This window comes from Halictus rubicundus, chromosome 13 (assembly GCF_050948215.1).
Source record: "Halictus rubicundus isolate RS-2024b chromosome 13, iyHalRubi1_principal, whole genome shotgun sequence".
NCBI lineage: Eukaryota > Metazoa > Arthropoda > Insecta > Hymenoptera > Halictidae > Halictus > Halictus rubicundus.
In genome coordinates this window covers 5,759,494-5,770,745 of record NC_135161.1, presented here as the reverse complement: position 1 = coordinate 5,770,745, position 11,252 = coordinate 5,759,494, and the positions used below count along the sequence as shown (strand labels likewise).

General features: G+C 38.1%; 2 protein-coding genes across 6 annotated transcripts; both read right to left on the bottom strand.

The window, feature by feature from the left end:
- Positions 1–123: 123 nt before the first annotated feature.
- Positions 124–3,149, bottom strand: Bou (glycosylphosphatidylinositol anchored membrane protein boudin). Of its 2 annotated transcripts, XM_076798740.1 has the most exons (4): positions 2,926–3,149; positions 2,193–2,348; positions 1,670–1,816; positions 124–1,022 (listed from the first exon to the last, which is right to left on the bottom strand). In XM_076798740.1, the coding sequence occupies exons 1-4, from the start codon at positions 2,990–2,992 to the stop codon at positions 811–813; spliced, it is 582 nt and encodes a 193-aa protein (XP_076654855.1). In that variant the 5' UTR covers positions 2,993–3,149; the 3' UTR covers positions 124–810. The 2 variants fall into 2 exon arrangements, with proteins under 2 accessions (XP_076654855.1, XP_076654854.1); XM_076798739.1 differs by lacking the exon at positions 1,670–1,816 and having other exon boundaries at positions 2,926–3,136.
- Positions 3,150–4,818: 1,669 nt separating this feature from the next.
- Positions 4,819–11,222, bottom strand: LOC143360497 (cytosolic carboxypeptidase-like protein 5). Of its 4 annotated transcripts, none has more exons than XM_076799427.1 (11): positions 10,356–11,222; positions 10,123–10,274; positions 9,682–9,974; positions 9,271–9,609; positions 8,921–9,192; positions 8,706–8,844; positions 8,486–8,588; positions 8,105–8,405; positions 7,822–8,029; positions 7,571–7,732; positions 4,819–5,749 (listed from the first exon to the last, which is right to left on the bottom strand). In XM_076799427.1, the coding sequence occupies exons 2-11, from the start codon at positions 10,235–10,237 to the stop codon at positions 5,012–5,014; spliced, it is 2,670 nt and encodes an 889-aa protein (XP_076655542.1). In that variant the 5' UTR covers positions 10,238–10,274; positions 10,356–11,222; the 3' UTR covers positions 4,819–5,011. The 4 variants fall into 4 exon arrangements, with proteins under 4 accessions (XP_076655542.1, XP_076655541.1, XP_076655543.1 ...); XM_076799426.1 differs by having other exon boundaries at positions 10,123–10,264; XM_076799428.1 differs by having other exon boundaries at positions 10,123–10,264; positions 10,923–11,222.
- Between the last annotated feature and the right edge of the window lie 30 nt (positions 11,223–11,252).

Below are 11,252 nucleotides of genomic sequence, written 5' to 3'. Positions count from 1 at the left end.
TAGTGAAAAGGAATTTGTTACTAGCAGTTGATCGACTATCGTATTATATTTATATGCAGAGAAATGAAACCGGCGAGTAAGACTAATGGGGATCTTGTTCGTGAATAAAGAACAATGCATTCATTCAGATTTTCGTTATTTTATGGTCCACACGATGAAAGGTACACTTGAATTCTTGTTTCAATCAACACTCATACCACTCGCATCTCTGTGCTTAAATTCGTGTATAATAATCTGTGTAGCGTGTACAGTGATGCGTACTTTGTACAAAATTATACAAAAATGGACGATATAAATCTCTGGTCGTATATATATAATATATAATATTAAAAGTAAGAAAGAAATAAAATTAAAAAATAGATCTATAAAAGTTCTAAAAAATTAACGGCTCTACACGACACGTAACTTATGGTAATTCGGCTTTGAGAACACAAGCGAGCGTGTTTTAACCTATACATTAATTAAGCACGGTTAATTCGTTAAAACTTAACGTTTAAGTTCTCTTACGCGACAATATTCATCGTTCCTTTTGAGAATGTCATTTCTACAGCTTTTCTAAAAGTAAGGCACAATGGCGACAGGTTCGTGTATTATAGAGACATTTATCGTACTGCTACTATGATATGGACGGACTCGAATTCGATTAAAAATGAATTTCAAGCTAACCTTCAGTCAACAGGGTGACGACAGTTTCTTCTAATTATCTCGAGAATGGTGATGTAAAAATGTCACGACAAATGACTGAACGTTATCTTAGAAATTTCGCGGGAATATTCAATTGGTCCCACACATTTTTTCCGGCGATAGTGTCTACCTCTGGAGGAACAGTCCGCAAGCTATTAACAGTCCGATCGGTAACAGCCATTCTGCAGTTGGTCTCAATGAGGTCGCAGGGTTGCACCCGTCTCCGGCGCAGGTGAAAATGCAGGTGCGATACGTCAACTTGTCCCCTTCACGGTTCACATAATTGCAATAGTTTCCCAGATCCTTAGCCGAACAGAATCGTTTCGTGCCTATCCCACCTATTGTAACATACATACACACAAACGGGAAAAATATTATCATTCTTTAACAATTGGTTTTTGTTCGTCGTCCGAACAAGAAAATGTGTACGCAAATTCCGGAGAGTTAAAAGAAGCGTGTGCGAAATGAAAATAACATCAGAGAGGAAATGAGAGTGCTCACGCCCGGGATTTTAGTGTCCCCGGTCTAATTTTTAGCCTGGACCAGAACCTGTATCATCTTTTTAGCCTGGACCAGAACCTGCATCATTAGCAGCGGATTCCAAATAATGCCAGAGTGGATGCTACTTTTATGTTAAAAGAGGGTCTTCTATGTAGGCTCTGATCCAGCCTAAAAGATGATGCAGGTTCTGGTCCAGGCTAAAAAGTTGATGCAGGTTCTGTTCCAAGCTAAAAAGATGATGCAGAAAAGTGGAGACACTAAAACCCCGAGCGTGAGCACTCTCATTTCCTCTCTGATAACATGCAATGATCTCGGTGGTTTCTACAATGGTCATGGAATGTGTAATGAAATGATAGATTGCATTCCCAAAAGTACCAATCGCCAAATAAAGTTGTTCAAATTTTCTTCGTTTCGAATCGACATGCGGGGAGAAAACAAAGAAAAAAGCGGACACCGAGATATTCGAAAACTACACGATAAAAACCTCCGTATCGTCCGATCGACTTGATGCAATATTCTGCACCGTACACGTGACTGCAGTTCGTTGGTTGCAAAGTGCTAGAAACCAATTTGTCGTCTCCGCAGATCAATTCCTCCGCCGACGAGCATTGATAGCAATCCAGACTTGTCGCTTAATTGATTAGGAAAGAAAGTTACTGCAGATTAGTACAAATTGAACAAGATTAATAACGAGCAGTTAGCAGATCGATGCCGCTCGCACCGGTTAGCCGATCGGTAAAGAAGTTCGAAGCATTTAGTTCCCAGTTTTCCCGCCAAAATCACCATTGCGAAATGTAGATGTAGCTAGCTACGCAGGCATGATTCGAAGTGTGTTAAAACACTTGGTAATTAAATTAAATTGAGATGATCCATCGCGAGCATGCTTCGGCGAACGTATGAATCAGAGCTATTGTACAATCTAGCGTTAGTCGTCGATGTATGGTCAGTATAGTGTTAGGTTCCCTCGTGCACATGACAAGTAATCTGATCTGCCGATATTATTTTACCCTCGAATCGGCCAGTGTGTTTGACACAGTACTGCGCCCCGAAAACACCATCGCATGGCTCTGGTTCGATATCGATGTCACTCGAGAGAAATTCGTTGCATTGGAACGGGTGCGTGTTGTTTGTGCTGATGCACTGATAGCATCGTAGACTGTCGCCTGAACGAAAACAACGCGTCAAAACATAGAATCTCGATCGCTCCCCGAACGCAATCACATTTTCTCCAATTATCGCGTTTCAACGTCATTTTTTTTCAATGTCATTTGTCACCGTAAAAGTGACATATTTCAAAACGACAATCGCGCAATTATCCGCGGAAATGGAACAATCTAAATCTAGCAGACAGTAAATCACTATAGATATGTCGTGTGCGAACGTGTCAAAACAAGCGCGATAACGTCCGCTGTAACTGCAAATGAGAAAAGATTTATCAGCCTAGAGAACAAACGTCTTCGGCCCGAATCAATCATGCCAAACGCGTCCACAGACATTTGAATTTTTAAATTTCGCGCAAATGCAATATTTCCCACGCGTTTGCATAAACGTTGAAATATTAAGAGACTGTTGACGTTTTCACCGGATATTCGTTCTTGCTGTAACGATACAGAGACTAACGTTTTACAATCGAAGTTCGATACACGTCCGAACACAGAATAAAATAGCAGAATTACAAATGCCCCGCCCAAGGGACGCCGCGATGTTCGTTTGTCGTTTAGTTACGTGCGTTAACCTTACCAGTTTGGACGAAGAGCAGGAATGCCGTGAAAACTACCAAGCTCGCGATGTCACCTTTAGCGGCCATTTGGAATATTCTACTCGCCCTGGACCACCGATGAAATTTTCTTACGGACGGAACACGTTTGCATACAAGTTCTAAACAACACCCGAGATCATAACACTGCGCGACGTTAACCTAGCCAGAAGTTACGACAGAAACGAGAGTCACGGCGACGCGAATGCGACTAACCGCGGGAGAAGGGATTCGGAATGCACGAGTCGCGATCGTGTTCCGCCGACCGCGAACGGAAACGCTCGAAGCGTTTCAAACTGATCCACAATCGATGCGCACCGATAATTCGAATAACCACGTTTCCCGCAGGTCTGTTGGTATATGTATTAGGGGTACCCATAAGTCATCAATTATTTGCAAAGAATTTGTTTTGCCTTTAGTTCTGTACCGATCGTTGAAGAGGAAACTCGTATTCTTTTACAGTTTTCGGTAAAGCAGCCTGTGTTCAAAATATTCTAAAAAGTATAATTGTTTTTGCAACCCTGTAATAAAATGGCGGCGTCCGTACCTTCCGAGGATCATATTCGACATTGCATACTTTTTCATTTTCATGCGGGATTTAATGTAACAACAAAGAAAATTTGCGATGTTTATGGAGATGTATTGGAGGTCAACAAGTGTCAACGTTGGTTCAGAAGGTTTGCTGCTGGTGATTATGATCTCTCTGACAGGCCTCGAAGTGGACGACCAGTTGAATTTGATAATGACACCCTAAAATAGCTAGTGGAAGCTGATCCAAAATTAAGTATACAAGAATTATCGAGAAGCCTTGGGTCCAAATGGTCAACTATACAAAGGCACCTACACGAAATGGGAAAGGCATATAGGCAAGGAATATGGGTACCGCATCAATTATCTGAGACCAACAAGAATATTCGTTGATCAATTTGTACTTCATTGCTATCCAGATTTCGTAGAAATCCATTTCTTAGCAGAATTGTTACCAAAGATGAAACATGGATTCTTTATGATAACATAAAGTGTTCCAAGCAATGGCTTTCTGCAAATCAAACTGCAATATCAACCCCTAAACCTAGCTTATCACTTAGAAAGGTGTTACTGTGCATTTGGTATGACTGTCATGGCATAATTCACTTTTAGTTGTTGAAACCTGGAGAAACAGTTACTGCTGAGTTGTATTGTCAGCAATTACAACGGCTGTATTCAGAACTATTGAAAAAGAGGGCATCTTTAGTCCACAGAAAAGGTGTAATACTGCAAATTGACAATACCCGGCCCCATACAGCGAAACTCACTCAGGAATAATCAAAGAATTACAATGGGAAGTTTTACTGCATCCCCCGTACTCACCGGATATTGCTCCCTCTGACTATCATCTTTTCAGATCTCTGGAGCAATATTTAAGAAATAAAACATTCACTTCTGTAGAAGATATAAGGAGGAACCTTCAGTCATATTTTGCTTCACAAACCCTGGATTTCTATAAGAGGGGGATTAAAAATTTGCAGGAAAGATGGCAAACTGTCCTTGATAATGATAGAGATTATATAATAAATTAAGAAATCAAAATTTGAATTTATTACAAAGTTTGTTTTAGATTTCAAAATAATTGATTACTTATGGGTCCCCCTAATATATATTATATCATTTATTCTCCTTCATTTTACATAAACAATATAGCAGATCTGGAAAGTTTATACATAAGTGGTGTACATAATATGTATATATAGTATGTATATTGCATGCGTACACACGAGGATACAATGGAGGGCAATATTTCGCTATTAAAAATTAATTCGATGCGAATAGAAAATATAGGATCGCGTAACAAAAATGCGACGAATCTTCTTCAAATGAAAAAAAAAAGAAAACAAAAAATATATATATATCTCACTCTTTGAACGACGTACTAGATTTCGCAATACTTTGTGTCAGGCATGCTAGTCCTATTATGTATATTCTTAATGGCAATTTTCACGGACAGCGTCAATTATAAATCATTTCGCTTGATATAATCATCTAAAATAAATCATAAAATCGCTACGTATATGGTATATGTGTATTTTGTATTTACGAGTTCGTTTCGTTTAGAATTTTGTTTGGACACTCGTTGCTTATCAGGTTCTCGATCACTATGTTGCCTTTGCTCGTGTCGTTTGACTTGGAAGACTTCAGTTTCTTTTGTTCTGCGATGCGACAGTATTTTTTAGTCGGTTTCGAGGTCTCCTTCGCGCCCAGTTTCTCCCGTAAACAGAACGATCTCGATGACTGTTTCACAGCTTCCGGTGCGTTGCTGGACGACTCGCCGACTTCCGGCCGGGCTTTGCACATTCTCGTCGAGACGACTTTCAATCTTTTCGCGCCGTGTTTGATCATCGCCGTTTCTTCGGAAGACAGGGTCATTTTCGACAGCTTGTTCGTCCCCGTAAGCTTTTTGCCCGAGCACACTCTTCCCAAGTTATCGTTCAAGGATCCGAAATTCGAATTCTTCAACCGACTCTCGGGGCTCTTTAAAAACGGCTTGATCACGCTCTCCGATCTAATCGCAGGGATTTTCGAGTTGTTCTCGACGCTGTTCACGCACTGATTTTTCAGCGGCCTACGAGCTACGGTTTGCCGGCATTTCTTGCCGCTTTTAATTCGTTTCACCGCACTGTAAAAGGACGTGGTACGCCGAATGATACACGGTTTCTTCGCTAGGTTCGGTTCGCTCTTCATGGAACTCTTTGTTCCTATCGAAGAATCGTTTGCCTGACACTCGATTCCCTTTAAATTGCAAGAATCTTGGGATATAATACCGTTATCGTCCTGCGAATCAAAACTCGGTTTTAGGATTTTTTTTTTAATTTAACAGTAACAAAATATAGTCGCCGGAACGAGAACAGAATCGCAGAAGTGGATGCAATGCAATAAATTTTGCAGAATTTCGTGTATATTCATCAGCGACCGGTCAGAGCCAGATCTTTGTGAGAGAGAGATTGACTTTTATTCCAATGCAATTCAACTCCAATGTGATTTGACCTGTACGACACTATTGGAAAAAATATGTTTAATATTGTTAGAAACATAGAAATGGCATTACACTTAATACAACAGTGGGACCAAGGATCAACTGGGGAGTAAAATAAAAATAAGGGAAATAAATGATCGCTAAAAATACTGTACATTTATTAAAACAATGGGACGTGTATGTGTGCACTTGTACAAGTGTATGTTATAACAGGATACATTGCAAAGATTCTATACATGAATTTGTACATAATATCGTTTTTTTTTCAATTAATAACATTTACATATACATGTATATAATGATCAACATGATAATACTCTATTACTCTGAGGCTATGACTTTCAAAGGATTATTTATGCATTCATTACTCTTATTCTAATCATGATTCTATGTAATGGTGGAACACACATTCGTACTTTGTTTGCAATAGACACATATGATATTTCTCTTAAACAGTCAGTAGATATCTGTATATATATATATCTCTCTCTATTATGCATATAAAACATTCCGTTTCGTTATTTTGTATGAAAGATCTAGAAAATCCACAATTATTGTCATTTGTTTGATTAATGACGAATTAAAGAGAAAATTCAATGAAACTCTGATTTGGAAATCTGCGCATCATTTGTGAAAACACTCCATCACCCAGAGACTTACGGTTCAATCGTCTAAACCGCTATTTTTTGCCTTTCGCTAAAGAAATAGACATCATTAATCACACACGTGTGTATATCTCATTGTCACTCGCAACCGTGAAATAATTTGTGCATTGGACACTACTTTAAGTGCACTTATCGTCAATGAAATTATAGTGCATCAAAATCCATCAATAAAAAATGAAAACAAAGTGTACACTTCTTATTAAAATTATAAGCATTAGCACAGAGTATTCGATACTCGATTAGTTCAAGTGCAAAAATATATAAAATTTCACAGTCTTCGTAATTACATAATAATATTGCATTGTAAGAGAAATTATGCAATAAAAACATTGCATATGCACGATAAATTTTTGTTAATATATAATAAATATAGCTAAGCTCTGCCGTTCGTTTTTTTTTTTATACACAATTTCTAATTACGATTAAATTATTTGACAGCTCTACGAAAAAACGAGTAGACAAACAGTTTTTTCACAAACCTTTATGTAAAAATATATAAAATATTATTGTCATGCATACATGTATATTAGAGATGGAAGACCCATTAGCTCGATGTTTTAAAAATTTTACAAGATCCACAATAGTCGTATATTTAAAAAGAATATTGTATACCTTAAAAGTTAAATCGGATTTAACAAGAAAGCTTTTCATTTACGATATTGTAAATATTCTAAAATAATAATATATATATATATAATCTTTTCTCTAATAACAGATGTACAATTTAATGTTGTTGAAGTAAAATAATAGTATACAATTTGTATGTATACGAAATCTCTCTCCCACATGTTTTAATTAAAAAAATAAAGTGCGACTACTTAGGCACTAATGTGTCTTGATATAATTAATGTACAGAAGCATACCAATTTAGTGTGGTATTATAAGTTACGAGAGTACACACTGTCTGATATCAACAGCTGAAATTTCACTCTCATTATTGACATTAAAATTTACCTTATGCAGAGACTTGCCGAATGGCGTCGAGACATTGTTCACGTACGCTAATTTTAAATAAGATTTTACGCCTCTTAAAGAACGATACTGACTATTTGGCAGTCGACTATTGGAATTATTACTTGTAAGGTCGAGAATCGAAGGACCTAATGCTGCTCCGACCTGCGAGCACAATTGGGTACATTATTTATAATTACTTTTCATTATTTCAAACGTGATCTTTTTTTTTTTAGTAGAATAAAATATTTCACCGCTTCGAAAACTGCTGGAGTGTATTTCGGTGGAACAAAAATGGGAGGCATAGTTTTATTGATTCCATCACGAACTCTTGTGGGTATCGTATTCACTAAACGACCAGAATTATAGTTGCATTCGAGAGTATAGCTACGTATGAGACCAGTTAATTTATATACAGCTACTCGTCCAGATCCTTCCCTCGACATTCCATCCCTTTTGTCTCTGTAGAAAGGAAACGTTATCATAATTAAAAACAAATCGAAAATTCAAGTTGTGTAAGCTTCGAACAACACTTACATAATGTACATATTTCTCTCTGTAAAATTGCACGAGGTGAAATGGAAGTTTGGGTTATTTATCGACATCAACTTTGGCAGAAGCATGCACGATATCGTGTCTTCTGCATTGTCGAAATAGTTGCCATACATAAATACTCCTTTCTTTGAAGCATGACCATGGAGATCAATGTATAAATATAATCCGGAATCCTCTTTTGGCAATTGTCCTACGCCAACCGCGGAATACGTTGTCTTATCTGATTTTACTTCTACAGAATTATCACTCTCTTCTGTACTATTGCACAGGCCTTCTCCCCCACCTTCACATAATTTTGCATATATAAGTAAAAGAATCTCAATCTCGGTACCAGGTTCTATAATACTATTTCAAAATTCATACCCTGGGGCATGTCATCCAAGCTGTGCGCTCTAGACAATGTGCGTTCCTGAAAAATGTCCGGTTTGTCTTTACAACGTTTTTCGTCTAATGTCATAAGTGTTACCTAGTATTAATATTAATATTAGTTGTTAGTGTACATTAATCTCCCACCGTATCAGAAACATGTGCAAATTAGTATATGTTAGTAGCGATAGAGTGTCCTACTTTACAATATAATTACCTGCTGTAATAATCTAGCTGTTGTGTCACGTACAATACTTGCAATTCCACAAGTGGAATCGATAATATTCTCTCCATTCTCAAAACTTACGCTCGAAATGTCGTCTTCTTTTGGCAATTGGTACGTGTAATGGTAATACCTTAAAAATTTTGTATTTTGCTATAAATTTCTTGTAAAAAGTAATTTTATAGAAAGCAAAGTATTTCCTTTGCTACCTTATTAAATTTCTTGCAGCGAATATCGTCGGGTGTTCTTTTAAAGAAGGATTCAGATAGACCCTATTGAGATTAACGCCTCTGGTGTCCATTCGATAATGACCAGCAGCGACTCCGTCAGGATTGAGCATCGGTATTAATTTGAACACATACAGGCGGCGGAGAGTGATTGCCATTTGGTCATCACGATTCAAAAGAAAATTAAGAAACCCATTGAAGACGAAGCTAGACGGTGTTTCTCCTGGATGGACCCTCGCACTAACAAAAATCACCTAGAAAATGCGTCTGTGTTTATACAAAACCATCCAATTTGAACAATCATTTTTTGAATCGTCAAGAGAGAATTGTACTTTTTTATTCCAAAATTTGAAAGGTCTCTCCTCGTGTTTCTCGGGAAACATGTTAGTCAGTCTATCTTCTCTCTCTGTTGATATGTAATGGAACGAACTAATCGTAAGGACATCTAGTCTTCTTCCTTCCAGAGATTTTATTGCACATTCCCTGTGATAATAAACGTCGTCCGGGCACGTTACAGTCCTCTTTGCTATTCTGGTTTCGACCCTTCTTAAATAATTTTGGAGATCGGTGTACGAGAAAGGATAAGTGAACGCCAAATATGTGATGGCTTTCGTGTTCTCGGGGGTGCAATACAGGAAGGACAGTGTAAAATCACTGCCTTTTTGATCCACCTGTAATATTTCAAGTTTCTACGTTATCTCTACGCTGAGAAACAATGGGTGTTAAGTTATATGGTAATTTACAGTGTAAGTGGGTCTCTCACGAATCCGTTCCCAATGCAGATGACCAGGTATAATTTTAAAAACGGGACACATTCCTTGGCTGAACATTTTCACTTGTTTATTTAAGTTGATTATGTTAAATCTAACATACACTCCTGGGGTACAAGCTTTGAAGCCAAAATAAAACCATGTTCTATTGCTGTTTTGAAATTGTGTCCCATGGCAATCGTGTTTCGTCCATATGTTAAATTCATAATCAACGGAATCATCGGACGTCGAGCTTTTGCACGATTTATTCTCAACTTCGTTGCCATCTGGAACGATACATGGCAAATGTTCTGATAGTTGTCATTCTTAGCGTGTTGATATATGTGTATCACAGATATATGTATACATGTATATACGTATATACATGTATATGTATAATGAAAAATCTAGGTCAGGGGAAAAATATAAGATTACCCTTTTCAGATGATTCCGGCACTTTGGCCAGCTCAACTCTATCTAAATTCGCTGAGTCGAAGTTATTGTAAAAGACAAAGCCTCCGCAAGTGACTGGGTCGGCTGCATTTGCCATGGTGTGTGTCAAAGGTTATAAGGTCGTCTGGAAAATACTGGTATGAAATGCGTTCACGCGTGGCGAAAGAACATGATACTTTTGAAAGTAGGAAAATTCGTATTGTTCGTGTTCTCACTTTCTCCGATATCAAGCCCGATTTTCTCCGTTCGTAGCGTTACTCTCATATTAAAAGGGTCATGGTTTTGACAGTTATCTTGAAATCGAGATGATTTCTAGTTAGCCAGCGGGCTCACGTTTACGCTCACGAAACGAACGAATGCACCTAGGGATTGGCAAATCCGACTTCCCACGGTCGATCTCGCTCAAATAATACACGATAAATTCAATCCCTCTAATATTTTCACTAGCACCATTGTTACCGCTAATGCAAACATGTTTGCGAGTTCATCGTAGCTGATCGTAGCTATCGGACCGATCGACGACTATGACAGAAGGACGACGACGAGTGTCACTATTTGTCAACTGTTTTTCAAACTTCCCGTTTAGCGGAATCGTATATCGATAGAATTTTACAGTTGAAACAGGGTTTCGTTACATGTTGACCGACAACTACCACGGAAACATTGGACCATCCCGAAGTGTTACATTTTCGTACGGGACTCGACGTCAACTATTTCGACGCGCGTTATGTAACTTGTTTACACGGTTATCCCTTCTATATTTTTCGAAATGTTATTTATACCTGAATCGCATGCGAAATTACCGGCTGTTTTGTTTTGTTTTGTGTTTTTTTCAAAGCAACGTCGATAGTATATCGGAGCAACTGTTTTATCTCACAACGGTCGACTGCACTTTAATACAGTGTAATACTATTTGAAATAGAACCGTGCCATTGCGTCAATATATATAGACACATTTACTACAAGGAATTATTAGCGCAGACATAATTTGGCACAATGCACCGATTATTGCGTGCTCTTCTAGGTCCGTTGAAATTGGCGCGAACAGAAATGTCCAATCGAACGACGTCATTGATCGCCCCCACCCCCGAGCAAGTAAATACGTGTATTTC

What these genes read in the sequence shown, in the direction of transcription:
- Bou (XM_076798740.1), bottom strand. Translation starts at nt 2,992, where the DNA reads ATGGCCGCTAAAGGTGACATCGCGAGCTTGGTAGTTTTCACGGCATTC. An exon ending in CCTGCTCTTCGTCCAAACTG is followed by an intron (nt 2,349 to 2,925) that starts GTAAGGTTAACG and finishes GTTTTCGTTCAG; the next exon opens with GCGACAGTCTACGATGCTAT. An exon ending in GTCGATCGGACGATACGGAG is followed by an intron (nt 1,023 to 1,669) that starts GTTTTTATCGTG and finishes ATGTTACAATAG; the next exon opens with GTGGGATAGGCACGAAACGA.
- LOC143360497 (XM_076799427.1), bottom strand. Translation starts at nt 10,237, where the DNA reads ATGGCAAATGCAGCCGACCCAGTCACTTGCGGAGGCTTTGTCTTTTAC. An exon ending in GTGAGAGACCCACTTACACT is followed by an intron (nt 9,610 to 9,681) that starts GTAAATTACCAT and finishes GAAATATTACAG; the next exon opens with GTGGATCAAAAAGGCAGTGA. An exon ending in GCTGCAAGAAATTTAATAAG is followed by an intron (nt 8,845 to 8,920) that starts GTAGCAAAGGAA and finishes AAAATTTTTAAG; the next exon opens with GTATTACCATTACACGTACC.